Source organism: Osmerus eperlanus, chromosome 17 (assembly GCF_963692335.1).
Source record: "Osmerus eperlanus chromosome 17, fOsmEpe2.1, whole genome shotgun sequence".
NCBI classification, from domain to species: Eukaryota; Metazoa; Chordata; class Actinopteri; order Osmeriformes; family Osmeridae; genus Osmerus; species Osmerus eperlanus.
This window is the reverse complement of record NC_085034.1, coordinates 4,180,496-4,200,033: the sequence shown is the minus strand read 5'-3', so window position 1 is coordinate 4,200,033 and position 19,538 is coordinate 4,180,496. Positions and strand designations below refer to the sequence as shown.

The 19,538-nt window shown below is 47.1% G+C and overlaps 3 protein-coding genes across 4 annotated transcripts; 1 reads left to right on the top strand and 2 right to left on the bottom strand.

Annotated features, from left to right (window-relative positions):
* Positions 1 to 657: 657 nt before the first annotated feature.
* On the bottom strand, positions 658 to 7,094 carry LOC134037654 (proline and serine-rich protein 2). 2 transcript variants are annotated; one of them, XM_062483072.1, is made up of 4 exons: positions 6,758 to 7,094; positions 5,924 to 6,145; positions 4,275 to 4,593; positions 658 to 4,158 (listed from the first exon to the last, which is right to left on the bottom strand). In XM_062483072.1, the coding sequence occupies exons 2-4, from the start codon at positions 6,053 to 6,055 to the stop codon at positions 2,795 to 2,797; spliced, it is 1,815 nt and encodes a 604-aa protein (XP_062339056.1). In that variant the 5' UTR covers positions 6,056 to 6,145; positions 6,758 to 7,094; the 3' UTR covers positions 658 to 2,794. The 2 variants fall into 2 exon arrangements, with proteins under 2 accessions (XP_062339056.1, XP_062339057.1); XM_062483073.1 differs by lacking the exon at positions 6,758 to 7,094 and adding an exon at positions 6,394 to 6,508.
* Positions 7,095 to 7,335: 241 nt separating this feature from the next.
* Positions 7,336 to 9,970, top strand: echdc3 (enoyl CoA hydratase domain containing 3). Its single transcript, XM_062483115.1, has 6 exons — positions 7,336 to 7,520; positions 7,757 to 7,878; positions 8,024 to 8,121; positions 8,199 to 8,399; positions 8,527 to 8,705; positions 9,185 to 9,970. The coding sequence occupies exons 1-6, from the start codon at positions 7,384 to 7,386 to the stop codon at positions 9,336 to 9,338; spliced, it is 891 nt and encodes a 296-aa protein (XP_062339099.1). The 5' UTR covers positions 7,336 to 7,383; the 3' UTR covers positions 9,339 to 9,970.
* Positions 9,971 to 10,805: 835 nt separating this feature from the next.
* On the bottom strand, positions 10,806 to 19,536 carry usp6nl (USP6 N-terminal like; the record flags this gene model as incomplete). Its single annotated transcript, XM_062483643.1, has 9 exons — positions 10,806 to 13,737; positions 16,069 to 16,221; positions 16,383 to 16,482; positions 16,625 to 16,690; positions 17,066 to 17,160; positions 17,631 to 17,751; positions 18,013 to 18,061; positions 18,465 to 18,574; positions 19,423 to 19,536. Coding segments are annotated over 9 exons (2,430 nt in total), but the record flags the coding sequence as incomplete, so codon positions are not given.
* Positions 19,537 to 19,538: the final 2 nt, after the last annotated feature.

Sequence of the window (19,538 nt, the reverse complement as noted above, 5' to 3'; positions counted from 1 at the left end):
TACGGCCTATTAGGAATTCTATTGTGTATTTGTCTGACAGGGCGATGGGACTTGTGAATGAGTGAGGGTGTGCTTGTTTGTGTGAGAGGGCACTCTTGAGTGGGTGTGTCTGTCTGTTTCTAATTATGTGGCCCCAAACATGCTCATTTCCTCACTTCCTGTCTGCAGAACAACCTCTTACACATGCACGAATAATACACACCCTGAAAACTCCAGCTTCAGTTGCCTTCATTCACACTCCCAAAGTATAGATTCCAGAAGCGTTCTCTTTTTTTGCTGAAACACACACACACACACACACATTACTTCACACACTCTTCGGAGAGAGGTTCTCTGAGGAATCTGGGTGAAATGCTGTGCTGCCAGAAAGCTCTCCCACTATGGAACATAAGTGTTACACCCATAGCTGTCTCAGAAGAATGCATTGAGGTTGAAACTACCAAATATAGCCTACAACTGCAGATACCAGTCTAAGACGAGATATTGTACTCAAAGGAAGCTTGTTTGCATCCTGTGTTCTTTCTCTGATCTCATCCATCCATCTACTAGCTGATCCACTGGAGGTGACAGCCATGGTGAATAATTCTCCACAGTCAATCATTATAAGCCATCTAATGGTGCATTCCATTCCATAGTAAAAGACCTGTGACGAATAACTCAAATATGTATATTAGTCTCTTTATTTAGTTACAAATGTGCATTAAGTGTGCATGTGTGCATATCATACTGAACAAAACAACTGACATTTCAGAGTTAAGAAAGAAGTATAGAAAGGAAAGATGTTGCGTCTACCATGATAGCAGCAACATTAGAGGAGAAAGCACTCAAAAGACAATATAGAACTGTTCATTTGGACTCGTAGCCTATGCATCTTGAATTTTCAGAGCCTGCAAACTGTCCCCTGCACCTCCCCTGTGTGTGTGTTTGTGTTTTTGTGTGTGTGCAAAAACAATTTATGTAGCACAATGTGCTACATCGGATCCTTCGATAGAAATTGTAGATAACACTACAAAACCGGAGTCTAGAAAACAATAAAACATACAAACGTCCTTGTAACTCTTCGCTACTCAGGATACTTCAAAATGACTGTAGATTAACTACAAAAACCGGAGTCTTATGAGAAATACAGAAAGCATGGAAATGGACATCTTTCTCTCCCATATACATCAACAAAACCATACATCTATCTTTCTGCCTCTTTCATACCTACACATGCACGCAGACAAACACACAGAGGCTCTAACACACACACACACACACACACCCACACCCACACACACACACACACACACACTCACACACACACAGACACACACAGGGGAACATTGATTTTGATTACATTAAACATGTTGGAACAGCCTACTCATCAACAACAAAGCAGCAAAACAACAAGCACGTATTATTCTCTAAGTATTAATGGATTTTATGGCTAAAGAATATTATTTTTCTTTCCCAACAACTAAGTAGTAAAAGTCAGCCCACATTTCATGGTCTGGTTCGGTGTGGGAGGCATGAAGGAATAAAAATAGGAGTCAGGTGGCTGAGCGGTGAGGGAGTCGGGCTAGTAATCTGAAGGTTGTCAGTTTGATTCCCAGCCATGCCAAATTACGTTTTGTCCTTGGGCAAGGCACTTCACTACTTGCCTCGGGGGGAATGTCCCTGTACTTACTGTAAGTCGGTCTGGATAAGAGCGTCTGCTAAATGACTAAATGTAAATACCCCTCAGCCAACTGGGTAGCTACCACAGTCATGTCCTTCACTGCTCAAAGCAACTCAAGTCTAGTGTCTTCTCAGTGACATACTGTCACATCAGAGTTAATCAATACAATTCCGTAAAAATGTCCAACATTTCTTTATCCCCTATATATAACCCAACACAATAGGATTACCTCATATGACATGTATTAGGTATACCAAAAGCATAATTGCAACATGATAAAATCATCATAATTATTACTGATTACCTGTCTCTGAAACTGTCAATTACAGCACAGGAAGTATGATATGTGTGAGTAAATTACTTGGATCTATTCACCACAGATATAGTTATCATATACTGTCCTGAATGTTATAGGAAACCTTCAAACACTAGGAAAGTGCTTGAAAGTCCATTCTTGCTCGTGTTCTTAAATGTTGAATAGCGGAAAACTGCCCAAGTCAGTAAACAAACTAATGAAAACATGGCCATCAGTTATTAGGAGACAAATAAGGGCTAAGACATTACCAACATCAACTGCTCAACATGATGTCACTTTCATACAGAGCAAACCTCATCATATCATGCTTTCTTTGGAGAGTGAGAGTACTGTAAGCATTCCTAGACATCCAGGTGATAATATGTTCTTGCCAAATGTGCCAACACATTTAGGTGGTTCCTCCATTTCTTGTTGAACTTGTATGCTCCACCATCAAGAGTCAGTTTGGTTCAAATGATCTTAGAGGCATTCAGTGTGTTATGAATAAGAGGAAAAGTAAATGTTCGAGAACAATAAAGACCTGTATGACAGCTAAGACAGGGTTAATAGAGTGATTTGTGTAAGCTTTAGTGTTTGATCTGTGTGTGTGTGTGTGCATGTGTCTGCAACCGCACCATGTGAGACTGTTAAACTTGATTGTCAGCATTCCCATTGGCCAGGAACTGAAAGACAGCTGTTGAGGTTACAGTACATACAATATCCTGTTTCATTCACTCTATGGATAAAGTAGGTCTCATGCCACGTGTCACAAGACAGAAACCCCAGTCCATCAAACAGTGGGACTCCAAGAAGGGGAACATGAAGTTGACGGCCCAGAGTTAGGAAGTTTCCTTCAGCAGTCCTAGTTTCCGGAGGGCTTCCCTCCGTGACTCATCCGTCGCTCCCCGTCCAGAGAACTGCACGGTGATCCCTTGGGAACGGAACGAGGGGGGCTTGGAGATGGACCTCCTCCGGGGCTCTGGAGAGGAGGGAAGCGACATCTTTCTCTGAGGGCTAGGGGGAGCTTGGCTGCGGGTAGGCCTGGGGGCCGGGGAAGGGGCTGGGGCTCTGGAGGTCTTTACTGGGCAGTGTGTGGACACATCTGGGGTGGAGTGTGCTGCTGAGGATGGTGTCATGGTTCTACTCTTGCCCCCATAGCTGTTGAGCTCATAAGGCAGGGCCTCTGGCTTGGCTGGGCCTGGGGCTAGGGCTGGAGCTGGGGCTAGCACAGCTTTGTGGGATCTCAGGATATCTGGGAGGTCACTCCTGACCTCAGGACCAGGGGCAGGGGTCATGACCTTGCTCTTCCCACCATAGCTGTTGAAGTCACTAGGTGTGGCCAGCACCGCAGGCTGGATCTTAGTATCATGGCTGTTGGACACAGTAACATCACTCCTAGGGGCTGTAGAAGGGTGGACCACAATACTTTTCCCACCGTAACTGTTAAAGTCCAGCGAGGAGATTTCAGATGGAGGGGAGACAGACTTGGGCTCATGGTGGACTGGCTCAGAGCTGACTGTTGCAGGAGGCGAGGGGTTTGCAGGTGCTGGGGAAGGCGAAGGGGTGGAGGTGAGGACAGGGACTTTGGTTCGGTCCCCAGACATAGCTCTGTTTCGGGTCAGGCCCAGTTTGGACAGTGCCTCCATCCTGGACTTATCTGGGGTGGGGTCCCTGAAGGAGACACTGCGGGTGGGAACATTGCGGGCAGTCAGCTGGGACGTCAAATGGGGCTGCTCCATCTCCAGAGGGTGCGCCGTCCCTGATAGGTTAGCCAGCATCTGAGCCCTCCTGTCCTGGAGGTTCACGCTGGTCAGTGATTGGCCATGGTGCTCTTTGCTGCCCATTATCATGCTAATGTTGCCAGGAAAGCGGCTGGGCTTGGTGGATGTGGGCGGACCATGTTTGACATTGTGGTCGGGGGAGGTGGGCATTCTCTCGGAGTCCAGACTTCTACGACGGAGAAGGGAGGGGTCAATATTAGTGGCTCCGCCTCCTTGATTCTCTGCGATCTTCTGAGCAATAAGGACAGGGGTGGGGATGGAGCCCACAGGGTGGTACTGGGAGTGGCCATAGTTATCTGCAGACCCTGATTGGCTGCCGCTGGGCAGGGGAGGGTTGTACTCTGCAGGGAAGTTGTTTATTGGCTCACGTCGTGGCTTCATCTCAATATGGCTCTGAGGATTCACAGCCATGCTCTGGAAATCTGGAAGGCAGAAAGATGGATAAGTTAACATAAAGAAATTTGCTCTCTCAATTCCAGAATGGGTGGTTCAATACCTTTTCTGAGGATTATCTCGAGATTGAGGTAGACTAGTGTACCTGGCATAGCTGGGTTGAACATCTTCTCTTTGGCCTGGGCTGGCCCTGGTTCTGGCCGAACCAGGTCTATAATGTCCTGGTCTTTCGGGTTGGAGTCCATGGTGTCGCGGCTGAATGGGGGCAAGGTGCTGGGGTGGGACCTGGGGGTGGATGCTAAGGTGGGGGGTCCATCACACACGTCCACGGGGCTACCTGCCTCCTCTTGCCTCTTGTGGGCCTCCCCCTCCTCAAACTCCTCCTCCAGAGAGTCAATGGTCTCCTCAAAGAACAGGATGCACTCCTGCTCCTCCTGGCTCAAGAACTGCAGTGCCTGGTCCTTCTGTGTGTGTGTGTGTGTGTGTGTGTGGGGGGGGGGGGGGGGGGGGGATACAGTACAGGTCAACAACTATCAGTGAATGACAAAGTCGCATTGCCAATGTCTACTGTCTATGTAATATCTACTGCAATGACAAACACATTCTCATACCATGCCACATAGACCAAAAGACCCTGCTTCGTGTAGCCCTGGCCTCTCTCTTCATTATAAATTCACCCTTCTGGCTGCTGTCTTTCACAGGTGTGTCTGTGTGTGTATGTTAGAGCCACGCACTTCAGTGAGAACACAGGGCTTCTTGTTCCCTCACCCCTGGTTTCACAGCTCTCTCCCCTCTTCCACTTGGCTCAAAGACCCCCGCCCATAGGGAGGGGACTGAGCACCCCCCCCCCCCTCCCCCTCCTCCCCAAACCCCCACCCCTTGTCCCACCCCCTTTCAACCTACATCTCTACCTGGCCCACTTAAGAGAGCACAGCCCCTGAACACAACACAATGGGGTATCCAGTAACAGCACTGCCTTAGCTGCTGGGTGACTATTGATTTTTCCACTGCACCCTGGGGTCTGTTTCAGTCAAGATAATACTCAGAGTCAAAAGGCCCAAAATGTTGCAGCAGTCAGTTTAAATTCAGACCTGATGGGTTCAGGAAATAGGCATTTACCCTCACAGCATACACAACGAGGCCCCAGATAGTCGGATGATAGCTTTATATAGATCCCAGGACTGCCATTGTGAACAGGGTTGCCTTGGTAGCTGGATGCTTTACCACTTTGAGTAGTGACGTAGTGACATAAAAAACCTGTTTTTCTCAATACCTATCAACACACAAAAAAATCTACCCACCGACCCATCCACATACTCACACACACACCCACCCACATACTCACTGTTGCGAAAACACCCTGCTGAAACCAAACTGACTTGGAGATTTATGTGCAATGAGTGATGAGTTATGGGGTAGAAAACTGCAGCTTAACCGGTTTGACTCTTAAGAGTATGTGAATGTCACCCCTGAGGCATGCGACTGGATTCAGTACTTAATCCAGTGTCACAGATGAAGCAGGAAGTTTGTTTGTTGTATAAACAGAACCTAGTGTACCTGTCAGGGCTTGTGTATAGCGACAGAAATACAGTGCAAAAAGATTCAGTTCTGAACTTGATACACAAGGAAAGTGAACGCTTCATTGTCAGGTCTTACATGGGTTAGGGTTTAACTAACAGCTGTCAACCACACACAACTTGAGAGCACAATTCAAGGAAAAAAAACAAGGTGCAAAGTTACACTACAGTAATTACATAGAGTACATTCTCTACTAACATGATCTCCCATACTCACACTCCTGGTCCGGCTCTGAGACTTTCTACGGCCACCATCATGACCTCCGTTGACCTCGAATTGGAGATGAGGATTGGCCTTTACGTGGAAATCCATGGTTACTGGCTGAGACTTGGTGCCACTTGTGGGCATCTCATGGAGGGTCTGGCTTTCCCCAAAGGTCCAGAAACGTTTCCGGTCTCACTCTGAAGAATCATCTGCTCCTGTGTCTGTCAACAAGGTCTGGGAAGAGAGGAAGAAAAATGCTCAGAAAGCTCAAATACAAATCACCCTATTTCACAAGACAACATTTACAATCTGTCCTAGATCTGAATGAAAAGCAAATAATAAGTAAATAACTTCAGTTTGACTAAACTTGAAGGTGATAGAATAGAACACTAGGAAACTAAGCAATACCCTTTCAATCAACCAATATGCCTAATGTCAATGCCAACAAATTCACCACAGTCATATGGTACCAAGTTACATACCTCTCTCCAAAACTGAGTAGTACCTATCAGTAAAGACTGCTTGTTCTCCGAGTAAGCTACACCTGTACTAAGCTATGTGACATCAATGTCACAACACTACACTCTAATGACAAGGCATTGCGAGATGTCGCTGCGGGTAGTCAATGGCACAGCATCACGACAGCTCCTAAGCTGATCGACGAGTTATTCTGGATCAGGTATGGTATAACAAGCTCCGTTAGACAATCCCTCCTTGTTGAAGAGTGGCCTTTAAATAAATGAGGGCAATTTGTCCAGTGATGTACAGACTATCTTAAGGCTTAAATGTAACTTTGTATTAAAGTTACTGTTTTAAAACAATACATTTCTTCATAAAATAACTTACCTGTAGCGTATACAACCGCATTAGGCACACGTAGGCCTACACAAAATGTTCGTTCATCAAATTTCCCACAAAGAAAATGATTAAAATTAAGTTGTTGACAAAAAACGTTAGGAACTAAAAATCTGAAGAAAAAAAATCCCCAGTAGGCTACAAGCAGCGTGAGCACAGCCTACTTGGCGAACTCCTTGTGCGTAATGTGGCACGTACGTCTACTCCAGACGAGATGAGCGCACAGAACTCCACCCCATACATAGGCTATGAGTTGTTTTCTGCAGGTATACTGAGGCTTCCCTCTGCGCCAGTTTATAAAATATAAATCATAATACAAGCAGCTTAATTAACAAAGTTAGCTCTCAAGGTTAACAGACTACCACTCACGTAATCCCATGCCATACATTTTGCACGAGATACACTTACTTTAGATAAGTCAGTACCTTGCACTACCCGCCTCCTGCAATTATCGGTCTGAAAGAAATATGGTCTCTTTAAAGTGTAGTGCCTTAATCACATGGCATAATTATGTGTGCACACTGACCTGTGGAAAACCTTTATTGTGAAAGCCGCAGCTAGGAAGTCAATGCAGTCCAACACAATTTCTGACATGACAGTGGACCGTCCGTGTAAACATGGCTAGAAACCTGTTATACAGAGCTGCTGATGTCGTCCAGCTCTGCAGGTTGACACTTCTGACCGGGGCACGTCCCCTAAGCACACAAACCCAAAAGGATCCGCTTACTGTCAGGCTCCAAAAAAATGGAATAAGGTTGGAGAAAGATTCAATTGCGCTGACCGAAAGTTTAGTCATGCAATGTTGGTAGCTAGTTAGCATAGTTCGTTGATGATTTACTCATGAGTTTGCCTGCTCGAGTCGTAGGCTATGTAAACTAACCATTGCATTGCATTATGGGGAATCATTGTTTTGGATACTGGCCCTTCTATGATCCACTAATGATGGGATCTGTCAAGTTTAAGTTTCACTTAAAATTATATTTTCTTTAGGAATATAACGCTGAACAATCCCAGAAAGCGGAATGCTTTATCCCTTGCCATGCTGGGCTCCCTGCGAGAGGACATTCTAGCTGACATCGACAGTGAAGACCTCAGGGTCATCATTATTTCTGGTATGACCGCATATAAAGCCATTCCATTAGGAGCAGGGTAGTATGACCGGTGCAGAACAACTTTCTCTCTCAGCTGTCTCTTTACCGGACAGGCCTTTACTGGAAGTGAGTGTTGTGGGTCTATGTTCTGATGTTCCTCTTGCAGCAAAGGGCCCTGTGTTCTCTTCTGGACATGACCTGAAGGAACTGACGTCAGCACAGGGAAGAGAATACCACAAAAATGTGTTCCAGACCTGCTCAGAGGTGAGGTCTAGTCTCTCTGTGTGTGTGTCACAAGACCACAAACACTACAAACACACCGTCTCCCTTTGTGGTTTCAGGTTATGACTTTAATTCAGGAGATCCCTGTGCCTGTTATTGCGATGGTAAATGGGGTTGCCACGGCAGCAGGTTGCCAACTCGTTGCAAGTTGTGACATTGCTGTGGTAACAGAGAAGTCCACCTTTGCTACTCCAGGGGTCAACGTGGGGCTGTTCTGCTCTACACCAGCTGTGGCCATAGGGAGGGCTGTACCCCGGAAGGTGAACTTGAGAGTACACACACACACACTAAGACTCACAACAATGTTACACTTTCATTTCCTTTGGAATCAAGGAAATGAATTTCTCATTGGTCTCTAAAGACACTGTACATTTGTGTTTGCTTCAGGTCGCGATGGAGATGCTGTTCACAGGAAGTCCAATCTCGGCCCAGGATGCTTTGCTGCATGGGCTGGTCAGTAAGGTGGTTCCAGAGGAGTGTCTGGAGGAGGTCACAATGGAGATGGCCAGACGGGTGTGCCAGACCAGCCGTCCTGTCGTAGCGCTTGGAAAGGCTACTTTCTATAGGTGTGTTGATGTATGCCTTTCAGTCTTCCAATGTTCTCTCCTAAATCTTATCAAACCTTGCTAACAATAGGGATGGCAAAGGTACACACATCCTTCACTCAAGTAGAAGTACAGATACTCATGTTTAAAAATATTCTGGTAATTGAAGTACTGACTACACTTTTTTACTTAAGTTAAAGTAATCAAGCGGCTCTGACAAAAAGTGGTCATTAGTACTACCTTTTTTAGTCTATTAGTAAAACATTGTCAGAACTTTCTTTTTTTAAGTACTGATACCAGAAAAATCTACTGAAGTACAGTAACAAAGTATTTGATTTTTTTTCAAAAATATTTTTTAAACCTTTCTAAACTTTTACTTAACCTTTTTGTCAAAATATTTTTTTAAACCTTTAGAAATGTTTTTTTCATACACACAACATGACACAAAAATGCTCCATACACTATGATTGTACATGATCTTGCTTGTGTTGCTGGAACAGACAGATGGCCCAGGGTCGAGAGGCTGCCTACGCTACGGCCTCCAGGGTCATGGTGGATAACCTGTCTCTGAGAGACGGGCAGGAGGGCATACGCGCCTTCTTTGAGAAACGGAACCCCGTGTGGACGAACAGCACGGAGAAGGCTCACGAGTGATGGTGTCCGAGCGGGTTCTAACTTCTACATCATTGGGTCCACCAACAGAGGGAGACTGCCAGTCGCAGCATGGCAGCCATGGATGCACTTGGGTTGTGCACCACATTTCTGATTGAAGGGTTTGGTTTTGACAGACAGGACATGGGGACAAATTATGTCAACACTCAGCTGCACATATGTTTTGTTCCTGTGGTCTTATTGAATCATCATTTACTGTAGTAGAGTAAGCCATCAATCCACCAGCTCAAGATGTTTTAAGATGGGAGCTGTTTTGATTCAATTGCTGCTGATTACTGTTGTACCAAGGGTGTTGCTGCACTTTCTGTAATGTGTGAGTAGAAGGAAGGAAATGCATCTTTGAGAAGGTAATGGAGTGTATCATTAAATCATTCAAAGGAAAAAAATCTGCATTTGAGTAAGAGTTGGATTCTATTACATTTCATTGAAATAGGAAACATAGCAATGGCCTACTTGTTAGGGGTGGGGGAAAAATCGATTCACATATAAATCGCAATTCAGTCTTCTAGTGATTCACTTTGATTCACAATTTTTTGTAAAAAATAAATAAATATGTAAGCATATATTGAATCGAAAGGTCATAAGGGCAATTACACTGTCTTGTACAAATTAACTCCTCAGGAACCCTCATGTGAACCATCGAGTCTACTGAAAAAACACGGTACCCTTGGTTCCAATCTCGCTCAAACCAATTGATAATTCATTTAACTGTGAAGTAATACCTATCCCCTTAGTATATGTTAGCATTAGTTAATTAGACTTTGAACCTTTTGTATAGTATAGTTAGACTTGTTTAAACTTACACCACTTATTTAAGATTTACTCCTCTATGTTGAATGTATGCATTTTCCTGCCAAAGTAAATTCCTTGTCTGCAAACGTTCATGGCGATTAAAACCCTTTCTGAAAAGATTCCCACCCCTACTACTTGTACTGCCAAAGATAAAGTAACAGTGTTTAGTGCCTGTTTATTTAAATATTGTTACCTAAACTATAGTTTCACGGTTAAGTGAACTCATACTATATTACTTATTAGATGTTGTATTGTGCATGGAATGATTACCTAGAGGTCGTGGGAACTCGGTCACTACGCCGCAAGTTTCACTTAACCGCCACGTGGTGGCGATATTATATTAAATACTATATGACAAGTGGAAGAAACGCAAGCACAGTGTTCTTCAGGAAACATGACTTCCGAATCCTTCCCGATTTCAAAATAAAAGAACAAATCCTCTCTTTGCAACTTTCGATGAGAGAGATTAGACTCACCCCTAGAGGGAGGAGTGTCCTAAAACACGGAGAATGGAACACAGCAATGTGAGAGAAAGGGACAACTACTAAAGAACCTTAATACATTTGTTGGCATCAAAAGACCAAAGATTGAACATTCAGTATGTAAAATAACCACCACAGCCCTGTTCCCACACATAAATTGACACACAGACAATCAGAAGCTCTCACCCCATACGTTTTATTAAGTAAAGTTTCTGAAGAATGACCTGACAATCATCTTGCAATTAGTTCTTTAACAAAAAAAGGAATGCCTCAGGGAATGCATGTTTAAATAATAAAACAGTATCACTACTGTTTCTGTATGGAGTGTATCAAAAAAGTACAGCCAAAAAGGTAGTAGCTGTTTAAGAATTGAATTATGTGACTACACACAAATGCGCAAAGGTATGTATATATGGAATGACTTAATATAAGAGTGAAAGTGCCACTGACCTGTTGTGAATGATAAAAGTATGTAAATCTGATAAGTACAAGTCATAGTAGTGCTTTAATATCAGCACAATCCCCATCTATCCCATAATGCTGGCTGCCACTTCCAATGGGCTGAAAGACTGGAAAATACTGTCAACTTCCGAAATATTTAAATCAATGTTTTTGTAAACCTTTACAGAAGAGAACTAGATTCAAAAGGGAACCATGGTGGAATTCAGGAGCATCAAACAAGGTCACTGTTGTTGGGACTTTATCGCTTAACATAGGATTTAGACTCAAGCCTATACCGACCGCTAGGACTCAAACATATGTTTTGCACGTGGGACACAGAAACAAGTTGCAGTGATCTGTAATTTCTGTCATTGTCATAGTTCTGTCGTCGACTGCAAAATAATCTCAACAAAAATATAAATTCCAAAATTTAAAAACTCACTGTTGTACAGTTGAGCGGCTTCAAAATTGAATTGAAGTGGACATTATTTTTTATATATTACAGTGATATAATCCTCACTGTCACATAATTCCATTATTTGACATAGCTTTGTTTCTTCTCTTTGAAAAATAAGATATTCAAAAGCATATAGAGTAAATAGACCTCTAAAGTAGATATTTGGATCTAATGCATAAAAAAATAAAGGTGGATCAAAGAAAAATACATTACTGAGTATGTCTTGCCAGGAGAAGGGTCCCCTGCTAATGATAGTTTAAATAACTCAGTATATAAACCAAAACATCTTTAACTGTACATTTTAGACTCTAAGAAGATATATTCTGCAATGCCTGTTGTTAATCATTTAACATTCAAAAAAATAAAATAAATCAGTTTTTAAAAGTGATCAGTAAAAATGTCAGAAGCTGGTGTCCTGCAACTTGGATGCAGTATGACTGTTAAAGTCAGTACGTACGCCACACAGAAAGCACAAACAAACAAGAAAACAAATAAACCTTATAACGCTAGGACTGCTGCTTGTCTTTGCCACAGTGTCAGTGACTACACTTTCAGTGTGTCTCTCCCCCTCTTCCTCTGCCTTTTTCTCACAGCAACATAGATTCCTGCATGGCAAACGCCTCCTGTGCGTGCCTGTAGTGTGGTCCTCCGAACCTCGGGGGGAGCTGCTGCCTTATGGTGGGCTGCTGCTCCTGGAACTGTGTCCTGTAGTGAAGCAGGCCATAGGGGCCAGTCGGGAAGGTGAACTCCTGGACGGGCGACATCTGGGCTCTCTGGAAGCTGGGTGAGCGGGGAACACCTCCAGGGGAACGAGTGGGTGAGTCAACCTCTTGCCCCCAGGATGGCCCCTCTACGGCCCTGCCTGGTCCCTCTGGCAGGTAGGGTTGGGTGTGCTCTCCTCTCCTTCGCCCCTCATACCGGTAGTCAACTGGGGGGTACACCGGGGAGGCGAGGCGGGTGGGCTGGCGCAGGTAGAGGGGGGCGGTGCTCCCGGGGCTATCCAGTTGGACGCTGTGCTCCTGGGGGGCGGTGGTCCGTGGAGGCTGGGCGGAGCCTGGGGTCTGTCGGCGGTACGTGGCATATGAGTTGTTCATGAGGACCTTTTCTGGGGAGAGGTTGGGGGGGGCCCGCCCGGTGGTGCCGTAGGGCCGCTCCCCATACACCAGGCCCTGAGCCGGGGGGCCTCTGGAGGGGGGTCTGTAGAGCCTCTCCTCCCCCCGGGGCTCCATGTTGAGGCTGTAGGGGGGGTGGAAGAGGGGCATCATGGCAGACCGACCAGGGGAGTACTGCTGGGGGGGGGTGTGGTACTGGCCCTGGCCCTGGCCCTGGCCGTAGTTAGTCTTGACCCCAGCAGGGTTGTCGATGGACAAGGGTGGGGGTAGGGGATGCTTGACCATCCTGGGTCCTGTTGCCATGGAGACAACGCTGCCTGCCAGGCTCGGGGTGCGTGTGGGGCTGCCCTGGCGGAGGGGCGGAAGGCTGAAGGGAGTCTCGCTGCGCGGGCCCCTCATCCTCGACGGCGGCCGCTCCAACTCCAGCACCTCCACAAAGTCCTGCTCGGCCACCCCGGGAACGTTGTCGTACTGGGAGGCATTGGAGCCGCGGTCCGAGCCTGGGACCAAGCCCCTGGAGCGGGGCCGGCGTTGAGCCTGCAGGGCCTCCTCTGGGCTGGAGGGGGCCGGGGAAGCCCCCCTGCTCAGCTGGACCTCCCGGGCCGCCGCTGCCTTGGCCGCCTCCAGCTTGGTCTCCGAGGGCTTCACCCAGCGCGGGGCAATGTCCCTGCGCGAGCTGGACGCGGCATTGGAGTTGTGGTTGGCCGTGGCATGGCTCTGGGGCTTCACTCCGTCCACCACCGGGGGGTGGGTGTGCGGCGACGGCGTGGGTGCGGGGGAGGGCGTGGCCCCTCTCTCGGGGGTGGCGAGGTTGGAGGCAGAGGGAGGCTTGCGGGGGTCGGAGGTGATCTCTCCTGACCCTCTGGAACGAGCCTCCCTCTTGTCAGACTTGTGCTGCCGGGCCTGTTTCTCCAGGGAGTCCCTGCGCGAGCGGCTGGGGGGCCGACTGTCCTTCTGGCGGTCCTGGGTGGGGCTCGATGCCCTGGCCGGCTCGGCGGGCTGGGCGTGGCTCTGACCGTTTGCCATGTGGCTCACCACCGCTGCTGGCTCGGGCGGAAGCTGGCCCAGGGGCTTCTTAGGAAGCTCATCCTCTTTACCTGCCGAGGTCAAATACAAAGGAGAAACATCTGAGTGGAAGACAGAGACTCTGAAAACAACAGTGTCTGGAGACGCTTTGTTCTTAAAAACAGACGGACATTAAAAGGGGTAACACTGACTCATGCAACACCACTGCCATAGGGGGGGAAATTAAAGAGAGAATAACATTCATGACAACACCCAACCACATTTTCACAGGCGAGACAACCAAGGACAGAAAAAAAACAAAAAAAAACATCTGAAATTGTGTTTGATATTATTTCCCAGAGTGCTTGAGGCATCCAATTAGGAAATGCCACTCAAAAAGAGTACTGAAGTCTGAGTCTGAAATTCTGAGGTCCCCTTGCTTTCATTAAAGTGTACTTAGCTGCTGTGGACTCAGACTTTAAAAGGTCATACAGAAATACTACTTGACTAATGGATTTGATTAAAAACAATCTAAGACTCCATCACCTACAGTACAACCAGCATGTAAGAGTTAAAGTTGAAAATGAGTTGATCTTAAAGACATAAGTCATAGTTACATCATACCATAGTAAAATCTCTAATATATCTTAAATCATTAAAGGAAATGAAGAGTACAGGTGACACATATACAGACAGTGAAGGTGGTACTAGATGTAAGGGGGTCTGGAGGAGAGGTGTATCCACGACCACCATAGACCACAGGGAGAGACCAGCTGGAGAGGAGGAAGTGGGGTTGACTCAAGAAGTACTTTACAAAAGGAACCAGGAAGTGTAGACACTGGTACTGAACCCACAAACTGAAGTGTCTTTTCACAAAGAACGTCTGTTTCTCCACAGCGTTTCTCTGTCCTCAGACTGAACGAGTGAGAGCAATATGGAGAGTCTTGTTCTCCTTCCCTCGTGTCCTTTCCTCAGCCTGTACGTGAGAACCTCTGGACAAGGTCCTGAAGGAAAGGAGACGAGGGCTCCGCAGAGGAACGCCAGGAACAGTGTGTGGGGGGGGGTCACAGTTCACCGAGTTCAACTCCTTCGACACCAGCTCTACCCCCTCCAGCCCTCTGAATGAGGAGGACACAGGAGAGGACGCCACTTCATTGGGGATTCATCCAGGTGACGTGTGTCCATGGACACAGGAAGTGACTTAGCGTACCAGGTTAGGGGACGGATGCCACCTCAAAAGTATACAGAGTTAAACAGGTACATTGCTGTACCCAAACTCTCACCATTTTACAAGCTATAATATTAAAAGTGGTTTTCATACAGTAGATTGACTTATTTCCAGGGTGTGGGTGGATCTCCAGCATACCCAGTTTAACAAAAAGCCTCCTGTGAAGAAGGGAACTGCTTATTATCATGTCATCACCCGGGAGACAAAACTAAACTCTACTGTTTGGTTTTTAAGTAGGCTCAGAGGGATGCCATTGTAGCGTAGAATTAAAAATATTCTATTATTTTCACTTACGTAGTCTATAATCGCTCATGCACAGTGAGAGGTAAATGACTATCTACACAGCATCGCTACAATCTGTGTCCCGTTAGAGAGAGGAAGAGAGTGGGAGTGTGAAGGAGAAAGAAACAAAGAGAGAATCCAGCCATTATCACAGCTCCAACTTAACGTCAAATCAAATCAGCCGGGTTGAGATAAAGCCGTTTCTGGAAGGTTGTGAGAGTGTTTGTGAGAGAACACTGGGAAGGGGGTGGGGGGGGGGAGGGGGCAGTGGGCAGTGGGACAGACAGGCGACAGACAGACGGACTGACGGAGCCAGGGACAGATGGACAGAAAATGAACAGGGAACACCAGTCAGGTTAGCCCACCGGTTACTGCTGTAGGAGGGGATGTGGGCCCCACTCACACCCATACTTTTGTAGGCTGGGCGCAATGATTGGAAGAAGAGGGAGAAAAGGCAGATTAGGCCAGAGAGATAAAGCAAGATTAGATACAGGGCCACTGTCACCATTACTATCAATACCACTACTGTAGTGCCACTACTAGACAGTCACGAGAAGCAGGGCTTTGTCTCTGTGTATGCGTGTGTGTGGAAGCAAATCAGTGACATCATGTTTTGAATTCTAAAACGGCATTGAATACGTAATATTGACATTTAAACACCACTGATTGCATTTTTGGGATCAGAATTTTTACTGTTCGAATTTGAGCAACCTGAATTTCCAACCTTTTAAAATCCAAAACATGACGTCACTCATTTGCTTCCATATGTGTGTTTGCTGTGTACTGTGTTGTTCTCCACATGCATATTCTGTGCTTGTGTGACCTTATGCACAGAAGTCAGCCCTAAGCTGCATGAGAATGTGTAATAGTGTGTGTTTGTGTGAACATGTGTGTGTCACATGCCGGGCAGTACCTGGCGCAGGCAGCTCCAGTTTGGACCTTCTGAGCTCCGTCATGGAGTTCTGAAGCTGCTCGATCACAAAGTCATCCTCAAAGAAGAAGTCCTTGGACAGAGCCACTTGCAGAAACTCGACCAGTTCCTCCATAGACAACTTCAGTAGGTGCTCTGGAAACACACCAGCACGCGTCAAGAATAAACGAGGAAAAACCTAGTCAAAGATGGCAAAACTCTTCTGAAGAACGGAAGGATTCCTTAGCAGGTTGATTTATTTGAACTCTACCAAGGGAAAATGACCAACGATGAGCCAGTATGGTGAGATGTCTTACTCTTGTGGAGTTTGAGGACAGTGTAGGACATGGCGGTGAGAACTCTCTCCCCCTCCAGGATATAGATGTCCCAGATACGAAGGGTCAGGGTGAAGGGGGTCTACCAGAGAGAGAGACAAAAACGGAGAGAAACAGACACTAAGGATCTTTAATACTGTAATCCCTATTTGGAACACGCTTTGACCCACATTAGGGAAACTAAGGCTGACAGCAGACAGGGCTGCATTCACAAGGTCACTCACTCTGTCCAGGAAGCACTGAAAGAACCACTTCATGGTGTACAGGCTGGTGAACACCTCCTGGGTGTCCTGGCAACATAGGCAAATCATTTGTGAGTGTGTCATCGGTTTAAAGGTGGTGAATCAGACAGTAAGCCAGTGGTTTAACATTAAAGTAGAATAAAGTTGAGTCAGTAGCAGGCTGTGTGTTTGTGTGTGTGTGTGTGTGTGTGTGTGCGCGCTACATGACATTTCTCTCTCTCACTCCATTCCCCTTTAATCTCTCCACATCAAAGGCTGCTGTCTGCTCTTCAGCCAGACCCCCATACCAGCAGGCTTAGGCCTGTCGTTTATTTACCAACCCCCTGCACAGATTTACTGGTTTGTATGTGTGTGTGTGCCTGTGTGTGTGCCTGTGTCTGTGTGTGTGTGTGTGCCTGTGCCTGTGTACTCTGTATTGCCCACCAGGTGCTGCTTCAGTTTGGGCATCATCTTCTTAAGGATGCGGTCATGGTGCTCCTGAAAGCGCATCAACTTGGGAAAACCAGGGACAAAGAACCCTGGAGGAGGACGAGAGAGAGAGAGAGAGAGAGAGAGAGAGAGAGAGAGAGAGAGAGAGAGAGAGAGAGAGAGAGAGAGAAAGGAACAGATGAAAAGTGAATATTTCAGTCTGCCCACATTGGTTTGGAGAGATCATAGAGCATTTCATGAATGTGAGAGTGAATGAGCAGCTTAGGCATGACTGATGTGTTTCTGCTCATAGTACAGTACAGTTTGTAGGGTTTGTTCGCCTTAAATGGCGTTTTTTTCCTTCTTCTCTGGGCCAAGACATGAATCCTTCAAGGTGTGTGTACTGTACTTGGAGTGTGTGTTTATACTCTACATAGAACACTGCAGTGTCCTTATAGGAGGGTTTGGACAGTTTTGTTTATGTTCTGGAACCCAGTTTAACATTGGATATGTCACATGTATAGTACAATGACTTTCTAAAGTGATTTTAGTGTGTGTATCGTATTGTATGTGTGTGTACCATGCATGGAGTGCTTCTGTCCAGATAGTAGTTTGACCAGGGCCCAGAAAGCATCCTCCTCATTCATGTAGATGAGCAGAAGAGCTGTGATCTGGCTCATACCCTGGCAGTACCCAACCTCCTAAAACACACACACACAGTTGAGATTCCACACAGCACATTCACACACACACAATGGCTAGAAAGACAGGAGAGGCCGTTAGTGTGGATGGAAGGTAGACAAGAAGGATTCTGGAGAGTGATGAGGAGAGAGGGAGGGAGTAGAACGAGAGGAGAGAGTAAAAGTGAAGGAGAGGGAGAGAGAGGAGGTGAGAAGGAGAGGTAGAGAAAAGAGAGGGAGGGAGAGGCGTTAAAGAGGAAGAGGAGGGGAAGTGTGTCTCACCGTGTTGTACATGGAGTAGGCTGTCAACACGTGGAACAGAGCCTGCTGCCTGTGAACACACACACACACACACAGATCAATATTCACACTGTTGTATTTAGTAAAGCAACAAGCCTTACTAAATACAACAGCTCCACTCCTAGTTGCACAGTAGCACATGCTTCTCTTCGGCTCGCGGGTGCGTCACAAAGATACGTTTGAATACTGAGGCAGTAGATTTGGTTTTCTGGTCAGTCCGTGTGAACTCTAGCTGCTCTCTGGCACCCTGAGGGTTAATACGGACCTCCCAGGATCCTGCTGTCAACACGACCTCACTAAGCAGAAGTAATAACCTTAAAAAGGGGACGTGTTCTCTCTCACTTCCAGCCTGGGAAATGTCAGCCGGTGATCCATACAGACTCCTATATCTCTCGGGCCGGTCAGTTGTGGGGGGGGGGGGTAGCAGTACTTACTTGACGTCATAGCGGTGCATGAACATGATGTGGTCCCTGTAGGTGCGGTTCACATCCAGGTCAATCTGACGGATGTCAGGTGACATGCCTTTGGCTCGCAGTTTCAGCTTCTAATGACAGGGGAGACAAAAGGGTGTGTGAGTGTGTGTGTGTGTGTGAGAGAGCGGTCCACTGACGAATGAGACTTCACATTCATCCATCTGGACAACCTTTTATTGAGTTCTAATAAAGCTCAGCTGTGCCCAGGAAGTCCTCTTGTGTCATCTCCCTCTCTCTCTATCTCACACACACACACCCTCTCTCCAATAATAATGATTGAGCTCTCTGCAAAATCAAATAAAGTCGGTGCTTGCTCACTTGGTTATGAATCTTTATGAGGCCCGTGCCTTAGTGAAGGTGGCTATGCTGCATTGAAATTGTATACATCGGAGAGGGGGAACAGGAGTGTAAACTACAGGGTGTGTGTGTGTTTGAGTTCACCCCGACACGGATAGTGGAGGGAAGAAGAGGGGAGGGGTGGGGAGAGGAGGAGGGGAGGGGAGAGGAGGGCAGGAGGGGCGGGGAGAGGAGGGCAGGAGGGGCGGGGAGAGCAGGACTGGTGGGGAGAGGAGGGCAGGAGGGGCGGGGAGAGGAGGGCAGGAGGGGCGGGGAGAGCAGGAGGGGTGGGGAGAGGAGGGCAGGAGGGGTGGGGAGAGGAGGGCAGGAGGGGTGGGGAGAGGAGGGCAGGAGGGGGTGGGGAGAGGAGGGCAGGAGGGGTGGGGAGAGGAGGGCAGGAGGGGTGGGGAGAGGAGGGCAGGAGGGGTGGGGAGAGGAGGGCAGGAGGGGGGTGGGGAGAGGAGGGCAGGAGGGGCGGGGAGAGGAGGGCAGGAGGGGCGGGGAGAGGAGGGCAGGAGGGGCGGGGAGAGGAGGGCGGGAGGGGCGGGGAGAGGAGGACTGCAGGGGTGCTTCTCTTCCAAACCTCGTAGAAGTCTTTCTTCTCCTCCTTTATTTTGGGAATGTCGAGGAGCAGACACCACACCTCTCCTCGGAGCTGCAGGGGGATTCCCTTGTAGACTCTCCGAGACAGCTGCAGTG

Coding starts and splice junctions, on each gene's coding strand:
- LOC134037654 (XM_062483072.1), bottom strand. CDS start 6,055: ATGCCCACAAGTGGCACCAAGTCTCAGCCAGTAACCATGGATTTCCAC. Junction 4,594..5,923: donor CTCAGAGCCGGACCAGGAGT/GTGAGTATGGGA, acceptor ACACACACACAG/AAGGACCAGGCACTGCAGTT. Junction 4,159..4,274: donor GTTCAACCCAGCTATGCCAG/GTACACTAGTCT, acceptor TCTGCCTTCCAG/ATTTCCAGAGCATGGCTGTG.
- echdc3 (XM_062483115.1), top strand. CDS start 7,384: ATGGCTAGAAACCTGTTATACAGAGCTGCTGATGTCGTCCAGCTCTGC. Junction 7,879..8,023: donor CAGGGTCATCATTATTTCTG/GTATGACCGCAT, acceptor TTCCTCTTGCAG/CAAAGGGCCCTGTGTTCTCT. Junction 8,400..8,526: donor GGAGGGCTGTACCCCGGAAG/GTGAACTTGAGA, acceptor TGTTTGCTTCAG/GTCGCGATGGAGATGCTGTT.